Source organism: Carcharodon carcharias, chromosome 28, assembly GCF_017639515.1.
Source record: "Carcharodon carcharias isolate sCarCar2 chromosome 28, sCarCar2.pri, whole genome shotgun sequence".
Classification (NCBI taxonomy): domain Eukaryota; kingdom Metazoa; phylum Chordata; class Chondrichthyes; order Lamniformes; family Lamnidae; genus Carcharodon; species Carcharodon carcharias.
Genome location: NC_054494.1, coordinates 31,226,781 through 31,242,833, shown reverse-complemented (window position 1 = coordinate 31,242,833; position 16,053 = coordinate 31,226,781). Strand labels below are relative to the sequence as shown.

At 40.0% G+C, this 16,053-nt stretch overlaps 1 protein-coding gene across 3 annotated transcripts in view; it reads left to right on the top strand.

Moving 5' to 3' along the window:
- Positions 1-16,053, top strand: part of LOC121270915 (serine-rich coiled-coil domain-containing protein 2-like) — a 569,579-nt gene that overhangs the window by 454,302 nt on the left and 99,224 nt on the right. For all 3 annotated transcript variants that reach the window (XM_041176518.1, XM_041176517.1, XM_041176519.1), the window contains exon 8: positions 1,468-1,554. In XM_041176518.1, the coding sequence (XP_041032452.1) occupies positions 1,468-1,554 (87 nt within the window). The remainder of the gene's footprint in view (positions 1-1,467; positions 1,555-16,053) is intronic.

Here is a 16,053-nt window from a genome sequence, read left to right as displayed (position 1 = left end):
TGTAAAAGCATAGGAATGGGATAAATTGTATGCAATTTTATGCAACTACAGAGAAGAAGCCCACATCTAATGGTGCCAGTCGGTTCACTAGAGAAGCAAATAACACAGAATAAAGAATCAATCCTTTCCACAATCAAAAATAGACTCAGTTAAAAATACAGTACCACAGATGACATGGGTGTTGAAAATGTAAATGTCCTGGTTAGGAATTAGACCCTGGTGAGGGAAGATAACAGCTAAAGTGATTGAATGTGGGAGAGAAGCAAGTAACTGAAATATAAATCATGTTTTGTGCAATTGGTGACTATGAATTGAATGAATTTATGAGCTTGGCAACACATTGAAATGCAATGGATATTTCGTTTCAGTCAGTTATTTCTTTTATATTGGTGCCTGTGTTTGGTTAACATGGTTAGTTTATTTTCCCATTCAATTACATTTATTCTAGATCTCTCTTTCCCTCTCTTTGTTCTTTCTCTCCCCCACCGCCCCCCCACCCCCCCACCCCCCCTCCCCAATCCCCAGTGCCGTCTTCCATTGACCTTTTTATTCCCACAGTATTTCACACTATTCAGTTCCATGGGGTTTAACTGTATTACATCCAGAGAAATAGATTTAAGTCCAGCTTTTCTGTGACATATTTGTTACAGACAGTTCATTATTATGATGGATGGTTATTTAAACATAACTATTTTTTGGTCATCTGCTACAGAGCATTTACAGCACAGAAGCAGGCCATTCGGCTCGACTGGTCCATATTGGTGTTTATGTTCCACACAAGTCTTCTCCAGCCTGACTTCATCTCACACTATCAGCATAATCTTCTATTCCTTTCTACATACCCAGCTTTCCCTAAAATGCTTGGATGCTATTCACATCAACCATTTCATGTTGTGGCAACTCCACTTTTAACCACCCTTTTGAGTAAAGAAATTTTCTTGAATTCCCTATTGGATTTATTAGTGACTACCTTAGAGTTAAGACTCATATTTGTGGATCCCAAATAGCGGAAACATCAACTCTAAATTTATCCCATTGAATTCCCTCATAATTTTATAAATCTTTACCGGGTTACCCTTCAGTCTTTTTCCTACAGAAGGGACCTGCAGAATGTTGGGTATATTTATATTATAGGGGTCTGGCGATGAGCACAAGTCTCCATCCTGCATACCAAGGAGATGACAGCACCACTTAAGCCCAAGTCTGATTGGGTTGTTAAATTCAGGGTGTCACTAAAAACATTGGGAGTCAGTTCACAGCATTTTTGCTGATGCACCAACTGGGCCTTCTGTGTTCCATGCTAGAACCAGCACCCCAGCACTCAATTGGAAATCAAAGTATTACAATTATCCTTTCCTATTTAGGTATATTTGCTGTCATGCTGAACTTTTGTCAGTTACCTTAATCAATCTGCACTTTTGTTCACTACACATATCCTAATGGCCTGTTGCTTTTCTTCATCACCAGACTGACGAGCTACTTGGGGAGATCCAAGGGCTGCAAGAAGAACTGAAGAGAAAGGATCGGATGATTGAACAACTGCAACAACAGCTCGTGAGTCTGGCTTGCAACTGAAGGCAACACCAATGCCTAACCATTTGTTGCTGTTAGCAATTGTCAATTTCTGGTCAAGGAAGGAAAGTTGTGTCTGCTTGTCTACATTGGGGAAACCATGCCTACTCAGCTCCTACAATGTCATCCAGTGTTGTGGGGGCAGCCCTTTGAAGTGTTCCTAGGGACTGGTCGATTGAGATGTGACTGGCGCAATTGGAATTTGATGATTTTCTTTCCTGTGTGACCATCATCACCAAGTGTAATGTTGCCATGTCCAAGATTAATTTCCTTTCAAAAATGTTTGCCCCATGCCCACCATTGGTTTCTCATCATTTTGGAGGAGGGGGGTGTTGGGTGATGAGGGGAGAAACCAGTCCAAGATGTTTTTAGATATTGTGTTCGCAGTAGAGGTGGAGGCTGAATAACAATGAAGCAGATGAATTCAACAGGAGAGAAAGCCTACTCTCAGAAAAAGTTGCAAAATATAATTATCTCAGTCATAAGAGAGTACCTGAGATCAATCTTAGCTCTTGTGTTGTTAGCAAGGAGGGATGTTCTGGAATGGCACCATTGGAAAAAATATCAGGAAACTTTCACCTCTAGAGGAGCTACTTAACCTGATCCCAGGAAACTTTGCTGTCAGCTCAAAACAAAATGATGCTCCTCTTTAAAAAGTCCAGAAGAATTCTTGTAAATTTTCAATTTTTTTTCTCTCCAGTTGGGATTTGGGCTGAGTGAAAGTACATCTCCTGGGAAAGTACATCATCTTCTGTGGAAAATAGCAAGTGACTACAAGTTTACTGAACTGTCAAAAATTCCTGACAAATGCTGGAAATTTGAAATAGAATGAAAGCATGGATCACCTGCCCAGGTGCATCATGGCAACATAAAACAAGACAATCTGATCAGAACTTCATATAAGTGGTGTAACTGACTACTATATCAGTGGAAGATGAAGGATAGTCAGATGTATTATATTTCTGAAATTGTTGTTTTTTTCCTCGAGGAATGTCTCCTTGGTTTGGATAGAGACATGAAGATTTGATAAACCATTTATCAGTGCTACAAATCCACCCTCACCTTGAGTTGAGTTCTGTGAAACCAGCCTGGACAAAATTTGAATGGAAAATAAGATATTCCTCAAGGAAAGAACAGAAATTTCAGAAATATAGTATGAAAAGCTTCAATTATTGTTGAGCATGAAATAGATCTTTTAAACAGACTGGGGAGAAGCAAAGGGTTCCAGCTTTCATCATTTAATCCAAAGTTTGGCTTAAGAAGTCAGATATAGGAATTGCCTAAAAAAAAAGCTCGCAAATTTTAAACTAATCTCTTATTAAGGTCACTGGAGCTGAAATAGTTTAAAACGTTAATCAAAATTACTGGAAAGATGACAACAATCATATATCACAAAGGTAGCAGCTCCTCGCGGATCAGGACTTAGGCATATTTCTAAAATATACCAATCACTAAAAGTTGAGTCACATGTAAACAAAGCCATATGAAAAGAAAGCAAACCAGCTTTATTTCTGGAGGGATAGAATTGAAAAGTAAGGAAGTTATGGTAAACCTGTGTCAAATCTTGGTTGAAAAATACTTTTATACTTGAGAATTTCTGGCTTGTGATAATCTGGGAGCCGGTATTTGAGGTCGCAATCCTACTGCAGCACCAAGTTCTGCCCCAGTGAACTGAGGGTTGTTGACCATAATCCGCGGAACTCCCCACACCCACACCCTGCCTTTCCTATGTTTTTGATGTTACACCCTGTGATGTGACAGCTTGGGGAGTGTCATTCAATGACGAACAAATAGTCCAAGGATCCAAACTGCTACTTGAGAGTTGCATATACCAACATTTGAACAACGAGGATACTGGAGGTCAGTTACTATTTAAGTGCATAATTGTGAGAACAAACAGCAATAGTATAGGATAAGAATGAGATTTTCCCTGAGGCAGGTAAGCTGCTTTATCACCTGTCCCACCTCCAGGGAAAACTAAATGATGAGGCTATTTAATTTTGATAAGGACAGAAGGGCACTGATTATTTTTAACCTAATCATTTGTGACTGTCAGAGAAAATGCTGTTTGTTAAAATCTGTAATGCAGTAGTGTGTTAAAATGTTATCCGTTCTATCCCTGCTGGTTGAGCAGGAATGCAACCTATTTAGATCAAGATGGAAGGTGAATGGCAGGAGAAGCAAAGGGTCTGAGTTAGAATGTAGCTCAGCTGAAATTAAAATGGAACTTGTTTGTTGAGACGAGCATCAAGTGTCAATTCTGGCACTTGAGTTGCAGTGCAGCCTATCTAAACTAGGAATAAAGCCATTCATCCTCTGGTATAAGATTGGGTGGTGCTGTGTCAGAGGATTGTTAATTCCTTGACCTGGATTGACACAAAGCAGAGACTGAATGACAGCCTCCTTTCACTGGTGGGTGTCAGCAATGGAAAATCGAAGGAGTTTAGATATCGCAGGGCTGTTACTAATAGATGGGCTTCATAGAACAAAGTTACTCTTGAATTTGGTATTAATTGGCACATCAATGAAATTCCTAGATGATATCAATCCATCTTTTTATTTAGGTTTTTATTGATTAGTTTGACATTAGATCCAATCCACTTAGAATTCACTGTTGGAATTAAGCCATCATTGATTTAAAGGAAGAACACTTTGTCTCCTCGATGTTTAAAAAGGATCGAGCTCAGGCTTACTCTTGAATCAGTAGTTATGAAGTGTGACTGTACTGAAGATTATAGTTGCCTCCTGCTGTTGGGAAAATGGATTGAGAAATGACTGAGATGCATTGATTTGGTGAAAAATACTTTAAGCTCTTGTCTTCACTGAGCGCTGTTCTGCAGTATAGAGCGTATTTAACTTGGGGCTGTATTTTTGATTTGTCAATGATGAATTGTATCTTTCTACATCTTTTTAAATTTAAAGTTTAAAAGGTAATTGTGCTCACTTGCCCAGGAGTTGACTTTCAAGCAGATGTTTGCTAGCTTCTATCACTCATCTGTCTATCAACAAGAATTTATATTTATAAAAACAAAAAACTGCAGATGCTGGAAATCCAAATGAAAAACAGAACTACCTAGAAAAACTCAGCAGGTCTGGCAGCCTCGGCGGAGAAGAACAAAGTTGATGTTTCGCGTCCTCATGACCCTTCAACAGAACTAAGTAGAAATAGGAAAGGGGTGAAATGGCAGAGGATGATCATTTGAATGCGGAGGCTGGTTGGGTGATAGGTTCCCCCTTGTCCTCACTTATCATGTTTCTGGGAGGGAGGAGAAGGTGTGAGGGCAGATGCACGGGAGATGGGCCGGACATGGTTGAGGGCCCTGTCAACTACCGTGGGTGGAAAACCTCGGTTAAGGAATGAGGAGGACATGTCAGAAACAGTTCCTCTGACATGTCCTCCTTCTTCCTTAACCGAGGTTTTCCACCCACGGTCGTTGACAGGGCCCTCAACCGTGTCCGGCCCATCTCCCGCGCGTCCGCTCTCACGCCTTCTCCCTCCCAGAAACATGATAGGGTCCCGCTTGTGCCCACTTATCACCCAACCAGCCTCCGCATTCAAAGGATCATCCTCCGCCATTTCTGCCAACTCCAGCATGATGCCACCACCAAACACATCTTCCCTTCACCCCCCCGGTGGCATTCTGTAGGGATCGTTCCCTCTGTGGCACCCTGGTCCACTTCTCCCTCACCCCTACTCCTCAACCCCCACCTACGGCACCTCCCCATGCAAATGCAAAATATACAACACCTGCCCCTTCACTTCCTCTCTCCTCACCGTCCAAGGGTCCAAACACTCCTTTCAAGTGAAGCAGCATTTCACTTGCATTTCCCTCAACTTAGTCTACTGCATTCGTTGCTCCCAATGCGGTTTCCTCTACACTGGAGAGACCAAACGCAGACTGGGCGATTGCTTTGTAGAACACCTTCGGTCTGTCCACAAGAATGACCCAGACCTCCCTGTCGCTTGCCATTTTAACACTCCACCCTGCTCTCTTGCCCACATGTCTGTCCTTGGCTTGCTGCATTGTTCCAGTGAAGCTCAATGCAAACTGGAGGAACAGTATCTTATCTTCTGACTAGGCACTTTACAGCCTTCCAGACTGAATATTGAGTTCAACAACTTTAGATCTTGAACTCCCTCCTCCATCCCCACCCCCTTTCTGTTTCTTCCCCCTCCCTTTTGTTTTTTCCAATAATTAATATAGATTTTTCTTTTCCCACCTATTTCCATTATTTTTAAATGTATTCCATCCATGGTTTATTTCACCCCACCCCCACTAGAGCTACCTTGCTTGTCCTGCTCTCCAATCTTAATTAGCACATTCTTTTAGATAATATCACCACCTTCAACACCTCTCTGTTCTTTTGTTTGTGACATCTTTTGGTTATCTCCTCCTATCACTGCTTGCTTATCCCAACAACCACCCCCTCCCCCCTTAAACCAGCTTATACTTCACCCCTTTCCTATTTCTATTTAGTTCTGTTGAAGGGTCATGAGGACGCGAAACGTCAACTTTGTTCTTCTCCGCCGATGCTGCCAGACCTGCTGAGTTTTTCCAGGGATTTCTGTTTTTGTTAAGAATTTATATTAGTTTGAACTTTACATATCAAAATATAATTGTATTTTTTTCCATATACAAATTAGAAGCAATCTTTGTGTGCTAGCAGAAAGCATTTCTATTTCCAAGCCAGACAGGAAACTCATCCAGAAACTTGCAGAAACACTTCAAAATTAATTTGAGGGTGGCATATGCTCAGAATTTATTTGTAACCTTTATATTTTGCTCCACATTTTCTTGGCCAGCTGAAGTACAATTCGGCACCCACTGGAAGGATGGAATGAGACCAGTTTTCCTGCACCTGCAGGCTTTCTAAAGCCAGGTTGGGATAAATAATGCAGATTCCCTTGCTGCTGGGAACAAGTGCTGTCTGATTCAACCAGTATTTATTTCCATACTAAGTGAAACATTTCACTATTTTACATTAAATTAAAAGATTGTATCAGCAAAATAATAACTGAAGAAGACTAATTTGGCCAGTCCCCTCTTCTGTCGGTTATTTTAGTAAGAGTGGCTGAGTAACCATTGAAATTCATTTGAAAAATTGAGTAGGCTGTACAATGAAACTGATAAATAATTGCCTTTTAGGTACAATAAACCTTTCTGGTAGATCAGTCCCACCTCCTCACTCTCCTTACTCTCCAGAAATCTATCTGATTAACTTGCACCCATTTATGCCATCTGTTCCTAACATTCCTGCTAACTCTTCCACAATCCTATTACCCTGGGACTTGTAATGTTCTGTGATTTCCTTCTGTACTGTACTGTACTCCTACCACCTGTCTGCCCCACCTTTGACAGAGACTGTAGGTCGCACAGTGGACTCTTCAGTCACCTGATAGCTCCTTTTTAGTGTGGAAGCAGGTCATCCTGACCTTGAGGGGCAGCCTAAGAAGAGACATTGAAGCATTATTGAATTTGGAACATTCATAACATCATAACAATGACTAACTTCATGTCTTAGAATCTGCAGCCACTGCAAATCCCATTGTGTTTGCCAATTAACAGTGAGGAAATGCATTGGTGATTCATACAATGGATAATACTGTCTCTATTTTGATATGCTAAAGTTTACAACAACAGAACAACTGCAGCAACTTGTGTTTATATAATACCTTTAATGTAATATAACATCCCAAAATACTTCTCAAAAATATTATCAAACATGACACTAGGTAATCACATGATGATCAAAAGCTACGTTAAACTGGTAAGTTTTAAGCAGCATCTTGGAAGAGAAAAGAGAGGTGAAGAGGTGTTTAGGGAGGGAATCCAGAGCTTGGGGCCCAGGCAGCTGAAGGCCCAGCTGCTGATGGTGAGTAATTAAAATTGGGGACGCTCAAGAAGGCAGAATCACATAAGCACCGAGATCTGGTTGCGATAGGGTTGGAGGAGGGTACATAGATAGGGTGCCAAGGAAGGATTTGAAAACAAGAATGATCATTTAAAAATCATTGCTTAATTGGGAATCAATGTAGATCAATGAGCACAGTGGAGCTGGGTGAGCAGGACAGGTATGGATTAGGACTGTTATGACATAGCCAATGGTAAATGCTGAGTTGTTCAAATTCCCAAAGGGAAACTTAAAACAGCTGCCACAACTTGTTTTGCAGTTTGCATAAATTTTGAGATATGTGCCTTGAATTCAGTCGTAATAAGACAACCAAGTCTTATAGGTTTTTATAAAACTAAATTGAATATTTATTAATAAGAGAAATGATTTTAAATACATACATAGATCTACAAATTGCTACTATGATAATTTCTAAATCCTCTAATCAATATAACTCCCAGTTACACTTTCATTAAGGCAACAGTAAGACACATAGATTTTAAAAGACCCGGGCAAAGAAACATGATACCCTGAACAAGTCTAATTCAAAATGAGTTTTCTTACACAGCAGCTTGAGGCATAGTCGCTGAAGGCATTTCACACTTGTAAGATCTTAAAATGCCTACCTTTACGCACAGCCTTCACCCCTTTATACATATTTTCCCCTTTGAATGGAAATACCCATTGTTTCATTATGTGTTTGGACTTTATCTTCCTGATAATAAAAACCTCTCATAGCGCTAGATTTTACCAGTAATCTTTTGGAAAACACTGTTTCTAAACTTCACCTGGCTAGGTGACACACTTCACTCCTCCTTTGAAAACAATCTAGTCTGGCTTATTTAAAAATGCAAATGTTCCCTTGACACCTATGTTTTTAAACTTCCCATGTTTACCTAATTAACATTTCAAACCTAACTTCTCTCCTTACATCAAAGCACCCAGACTAGTGCGCTCTTATTCAGTTAAGTCTCTCATACACAGACAGATACAGACACATAGACATATGTCACTATTACTCTATTTTACAATTATATTATGAGAATTATTATATCTTCCTGACAAGGACACAGGCAGGAGAATTTTGAATGAGGGTAAAACTAGGAAGGTCGGCCAGGAGCACATTGGAATAGTCAAGTCTAGAGGTAACAAAGACATGGATGAGCGTTTCAGCAGATGCACTGAGGCAAAAGTGGAGGTGGGCAATCATGAGGAGATATAAATAGGCAGTTTTAGTGATGGCACTAATGTGTGATCAGGGTAAAATATAACAGCAAGATTGCAAAGAGTCTGGTTCAGCCTGAGTTGCCAAAGAGAGGGATGTTTTAATACAATTTTTAAATGGATCAGTGTTTTAAAATATGCAATAGAATTATTCAGATGAGAAGGAGAGAGATACCTTTGACCTGGAATTTTTCTTGTTCTTTCATGGGATGCGAGTGTAGTTGACAAGACTGGCATTTGTTGTTCATTCCTAATTGCCCTTGAAAGTGTATTGCAGAGTTTCAAAGACAAGAAGGAGAATCAAAGTAACCGAATATTTATGCCAGATTTCTGTATTTCAACTAGTGGAGATCTTTGCCTCATCAATGACAAATAAAGGCAGACCATCCAACCAGATCCATGTGATTTCATATGCATGTCTGCCTCACATATCATGAGACAATTTTTAATTGGCCACTCTTGGTCCTGTGCTGTTGATTTATAATGTCAAAAATGTGAACTTCTGTAATATTTGGTTATTTAAAGTATCTGATCCTTTTGCATTGCATATCATCACCATAAGCTAAAGATATGTGCTCCCACTTTCAGTTCAGTACAGGTTTAAAAAAGGCACATTTTAGTAACCATTGCCCTGTCATTTCTTTGTAATTTTAAAAGAGTAAGGTTTATTGAACATGTGAGCTACACATTTGTATCTAAAATATGATAACTTGATACCCTGTTCAATGATTAAGTTTCACTCTCTTTGTTTCTCTCACTGCCGATATTGTCAAGATCTGGCTGGCTCCAAAAACCATTTGAGTAGCAACAGCCATATTTTGAAATACCACACTGGAGAGAGTATACTGATGCACTGTTAGAATATCAAAACATTAGTGACATCAGACACATGTTAGAATATCTATAAATACAAACTCATCCACTACAAGAAACAGCAACACACCATTTCTAAATCTCTCAGTTTGAGAAGAACCGTGAGCGTTATCAGTTAGACTGTGAACATTCAGACAATAATCACTTGGATATAAGCAAAAAGCAAAAAAAAACAGCAAATGTGGAAAAATCTGAAACAAAAATGAAAAATACTGAACACAGCCGGCGGGTCAGTTAGCATTGTGAGGAGAGAAGAATTAATGGCTCAGCTGTAGAAGGACCCTCACCAGAAACATTAACTCCTCTCTCACCACAGATGCTTAACTGGCCTGCTGAGTATTTCCAGCATTTTCACTTTATGAAAATGTTTACTTGCACTCTGGAGCCTGGAGCTGTTTCAGGCTGGTGCACAGATTATGTCGGTTGAATATGGGGAAAGGTGTTGGTAAATGAATCTTGTGTTTAAAAATAAAATTTAAAAAATATTTCTGCGTTGCAGTGCAGACCATTGTAAATGAAATTGCACGTTTTCAGCACATTTGGAATGCAATGTAACTGCAAATGGTCATCAATATCAATATCATGAAAAACAATTTGACTTAAAGGTGAGCATCTCCAGGAGTAACACATCAACATAAGCACCCATTCTCTGGATGCTTTGCTTTCAGATGATCTGCCATCCTTTACTGAAAAAGATTTGCTCTTTGGTTGGGTCTTGTGACCATTATCCTGTATCCATGTGATGCAGCAGCAAATAAATGACAAAGATCTGAAGTAAACAGAGCTCAACAGAACCGTGACTGGACCAAGCCGACCTTTTCTCACATTGGAAAGCAATTCCCTTGTTCTATTAACAATAATAATTGTGAAATACTAGAGCTTGAAATTGGACTTGCCAAGCTGTACTACTGCTTCAGCCTCTACCAGGTTCTTTTTGGGATATAGTACTTTAAATTTCATGTTATTGATAGGTTAAAATCACCTGACCTGAAATTAGAGATCTTCCAGTTGAACCCTAGTACTTGATCAGCATTGTTGATAAATGCTCTGAATGGATACTTACCTGATTGCAAGTGAGGACCAACCTTCTAGACATAAGGAGATGATCAAAAGATGTTGCTAACCTTTGTTTGTTATTAAGAGATAGAATTGCTCAATATCACATACCTAACTAACTGAAAAACTTGCCAAAAATCATCTTACTGATGTAAGAGCTATATTAAGACATGGTCCCAGAACTCACTTTGATGCCCAAATGAAGCTTATTCCATAATACAAACCTGCCCAATTCAGGTAAAGCAGTAAAGACAGCTCTGGACTCGGATTTCACCACCCCGGGCAAATACGTTTGAGTAACAAACAGCTGCGTGGACAGAAACAGACAATATTGCAATAGTGATTGAAGGCATTGTGCTGAGATTTTTACCCAATTTTGGACTCAATCACATTTTTCATTTTTTTTTACAATTCAGCTGTACTTCAAATCAACCTTTGAGCATGTGCAGAGTCCTGCACCTGAAGCCATTTAGGAAATTTGCACCTTTATCGTTTGAACCAGTTGTGATAAGAATATGACAAAGTAATATATTGAATGTTATCATTTGGCTACCACATTACAGGAACTTTCAAAGATATTAAATATGAAAATCTGTCAATATTTAGAACTTTCCAGCTGCTGTCATTAGGTTAGAATTGCCTTTGGGAAAGATGTAATCTTTTTGAAACATGATTCTGCACCAAGTATTTAACGCTAGTAATATAAAACAGAAAAAAACCAAATCATGGTAAATTAAACTAGATAAGTTGAACAGAATTGTAAAGGACCATTGTAAGCCCTGAATTAATAAAGCTGGAGAAAAAAATCATTCAGCTCCAATATTCATGAATAATTTGATCTCTATAGCTAAGAGGGATTATTTTAAACTGTTAGGAGAAGAAAGAGCTATCATACTGATTGCACCTGTTTTAGATCTTGTTTTGTGCTCTATAAACCTAAGAGAGTCCATTAAGCCAAAAGCGAGAGTACCTCTACTCAGTTTTTCAAAAAAATGTTGAAGCAGCATCTCATTATCATCTATTATGTTGACGATTAGAATATGTAAGTAATCTAATTACAAACAACTATCCAAGAGACATACCTCAAGGTGGCTAAGGGTCATTTGATAGAGATGTTTAAAAAATCGTGAAGTGTTCAGGAAGGATTTCTAACCAGTGATTGAGAGGTCAGCCTTGCCTTAGTTGTAGCCCTCTGAGCCAGGTTATGGATTTAAATCCCACTCTATAATCTAGTCTGGCATTTCTGTGCAGTACCGAGGGAGCGCTGTCAGGTGAGACATTAAATTGTAGGCCCAATCTGCCCTCTCCAGTGGATATAAAAGATCTAACAGCTCTATTCCAAAATAAAGCAGGGGATTTCTCCTGGTATCCTGAAAGCATGCTGGGCCAACCTTCATTCCTCAACCAACGCCTAAAATCAGCTGATCTGGTCATTTATTTCATTGGCCCAAAATCAGCAATCAGCTGCTAAGTTTCTATCTCATAACAGTGACAACAGTTCAAAAGTATGACATTCTGAAGCTGTGAAAGTTGAGAGATAAAAGCAACTTTGTTTTCCCTAGTTGCAATAAAGGTGAATGGGTATACAATTAAATGTACAAGATTTAGGACAGAGAGCAGGAAAAACTTCAACACACAGGGTTGGGAGGCCATAGATTGACCCACTGGAGCTTATAACTGAAGCAGACATCATGTTAACATTTATTTAAAGGAGTCTATGGCAATACTTCAGGAACATGGAACTAGGATGCTCATGTTGGGGATAAGCTCCAACATGGCCTGTTACCGAGTTATAATTTCTGATGGGTTGCATCCTAGAATATTAAAGGAATTAGCTACAGAGATAGTGCACTGGGATTAATCTTCCAAGAAGCCTTAGAATCTGGAAAAGTCCCAGAGGATTGGAGAACGGCCAATGTAACCCCTGATTCAAAAAGGTAGAGAGTCAAAAAACAGGTAACTATAGGCCAGTTAGCTTAACATCTGTCATTGGGAAAATGTTGGAGTCTATTATAGAGGATGTAATAGCAGAGCATTTAGAAATATATAATCTAATCAAGCAGAGTCAGCATGGCTTCATGAAGGGGAAATCATGCCGAACAAATTTATTAGAATTCTTTGAGTGGGTAACAAGCAGAATAGATAAAGGGGAACCAGTAGATGTAATATATTTGGATTTCCAAAAGACATTCGATAAGGTACCACACATAAGGCTACTTAATAAGAAAAGAGCCCATGGTGTTGGGGGTAGTATATTAGCATAGGTAGAGGATTGGCTAACTAATAGAAGACAGAAAGTTGGGTGAGGGTGGCATTTTTAGGATGGCAACCTATAACTAGTAGAGTGCCACAGGGATCAGTGCTGGGGCCTCAATTATTTACAACATATATTAATGATTTAGGTGAGGGAAATGAATGTACTATTGCCAAGTTTGCAGATAACACAAAAAAAGGCAAATGGTGGAGGCATTAGTGGTTATCTTTCAGGAATCACTGGAGTCAGAGAGGGTCCCAGAGGACTGAAAAATCGCTAATATAACCCCCTGTTTAAGAAGGGAGTGAGGCAAAAGATGGGAAATTACAGGCCGATTAGCCTGACCTCAGTCGTTGGTAAGATTTTAGAGTCCATTATTAAGGATGAGATTTCAGAATACTTGGAAGTGCATGGTAAAATAGGGCAAAGTCAGCATGGTTTCATCAAGGAGAAGTCATGCCTGACAAATCTGTTAGAATTCTTTGAGGAGGTAATGAGTAGGTTAGACAAAGGAGAGCCAATGGATGTTATCTACTTGGACTTCCAGAAGGCCTTTGACAAGGTGCCACACAGGAGGCTGCTCAGTAAGATAAGAGCCCATGGTGTTAGAGGTAAGGTACTAGCATGGATAGAAGATTGGCTGTCTGGAGGAGGCAGAGAGTGGGGATAAGGGGTCCTTCTCAGGATGGCGGCAGGGGTCATTGTTGGGACCACAACTTTTCACTTTATATAATAATGATCTAAATGAAGGAACTGAGGGCATTCTGGCTAAGTTTGCAGATGATACAAAGTTAGGTAGAGGGACAGGTAGTATTGAGGAGGCGGGGAGGCTACAGAAGGATTTGGACAGGTTAGGAGAATGGGCAAAGAAGTGGCAGTTGGAATACAATGTGGGGAAATGTGAGGTCATGCACTTTGGTAGGAAGAATAGAGGCATAGACTATTTTCTAAATGGGGAGAGATTTCAGAAATCTGGAGTGCAAAGGGACTTGGGAGACCTAGTCCATGATTCTCTTAAGGTTAATTTGCAGGTTGAGTCGGTAGTTAGGAAGGCAAATGCAATGTTAGGATTTATTTTGAGAGGACTAGAATATAAAAGCAGGGATGTGCTGCTGAGGCTTTATAAGGCTCTGGTCAGACCACATTTAGAATATTGTGAGCAATTTTGGGCCCCATACCTCAGGAAGGATGTTCTGGCCCTGGAGAGGGTCCAGAGGAGGTTCACGAGAATGATCCCAGGAATGAAAGGCTTAACATATGAGGAACGTTTGAGGAGTCTGGGTCTATACTCGATGGAGTTTAGAAGGATGAGGGGGAATTTGATTGAATTTACAGAGTACTGAAAGGCCTGGATAGAGTGGACATGGGGAAGATGTTTCCATTAGTAGGAGAGACTAGGACCCGAGGGCACTGCCTCAGTGTAAAGGGAAGGCCTTTTAGAACAGAGATGAGGAGAAACTTCTTTAGCCAGAGAATGGTGAATCTATGGAATTCATTGCCACAGTAGGCTGTGGAAGCCAGGTCATTGAGTGTATTTAAGATCGAGATAGATAGGTTCTTGATTGGTAAGGGGATCAAAAGTTACAGGCTGAAGGCAGGAGAATGGGGTTGAGAAACTTATCAGCCATGATTGAATGGCAGAGTGGACTCGATGGGCTGAATGGCCTAATTTCTACTCCTATGTCTTATGGTCTTATGGTGAGGAAAACACAAGGAGTCTATGGGGAAATATAGGCAGGCTAAGTGAGTGGGATAAAACTTGGCAGATGGAATATAGTGTGGGAAAATGTGAGGTTATGCACTTTGGCAGGAAGAATACAGGAGCTAAATATTATTTAAATGGAGAAAGACTGCAGAAGGCTGAAGCACACAGGGATTTGGGAGTCCTTGCATATGAATCCCAAAAAGCTAACATCCAAATTCAACAGATAATGGGGAAAACAAATGGAATGTTAACCTTTATTACAAAGGAAATTAAGTATAAAAACAGGGAAGTCTTGCTAAAACTATACAAGGCACTAGTTAGACAACACCTTGAACAATTTTCCTTATCTAAGGAATCATATATGGGCATTGGAGGCAGTCCACAGAAGCTGCACTAGGTTGAACAAAAACAAAAATACCTGGAAAAACTCAGCAGGTCTGACAGCATCTGCAGAGAGGGATACAGTTGACATTTTGAGTTCATATGACCCTTCATCGGTTCTGATGAAGGGTCATACGAATTTGAAACGTCAACTGTATCCCGCTCCGCAGATGCTGTCAGACCTGCTGAGTTTTTCCAGGTATTTTTGTTTTTGTTCTAGATTTCCAGCATCCGCAGTATTTTGCTTTTATCTTAGTGCACTAGGTTGGTCCCGGGTATGGACAGATTTTCTTATGAGAAGAGGTTGGGTAGGTTGGGCCTGTACTCATTGGAGTTTAGAAGAATGAAAGGCGACCATATTGAAGCACATAAGATTCTTAGGGGGCTTGACAGGGTTGATGCTGAGAGGTTGTTTCCCCTTGTGGGAGAGTATCGGATCAGAGGGCATAATCTCAGAGTAAGAGGGCGCCCATTTAAAACAGATGAGGAGGAATTTCTTCTCTTAGTACAGTGAATCTGTGGAATTCTTTACCGCAGAGGCCTTCAGAGGCTGAGTCATTAAGTATATTCAAGGCTGAGATAGACAGATTTTTTTATCAGTAAGGGAATCAAAGGTTATGGGGAAAAGGCAGGAAAGTGGAGTTGAGGATTATCAGATCAGCCATGATCTCATTGAATGGCAGGGCAGGCTCAATGAGCCGAATGGCCTATATCTGCTCCTACATCTTATGGTCTTATTTGCTGCTGTGTTTGCCTGCACAACAAGAATTATTAGGTCTGAGACACCTCAGTACGTCCTGAGGATATAATAAAACACTATTTCGATACAAGCTTGTTTTTGTTTCTCTTTTTATCTCTGCACCTGTATCAGACAAAATCCCTTTAATAGCCCCTCCCTGACCCTACAGTAGCTTCTCTATTACTGGCCTTGTTCACTATCAGCAAAAACTGGCAAAAAAAATATCTTCACCGAGGGGGATAAGTAAATGACTGTTAACCAAAGGGTGAGTTTAAATGTCTCTATCCTGGTTCGGCTATTACTGATCTGTCACTAGAACCAATGGGCCACTTATTCCTGATCACTCATACACAACAC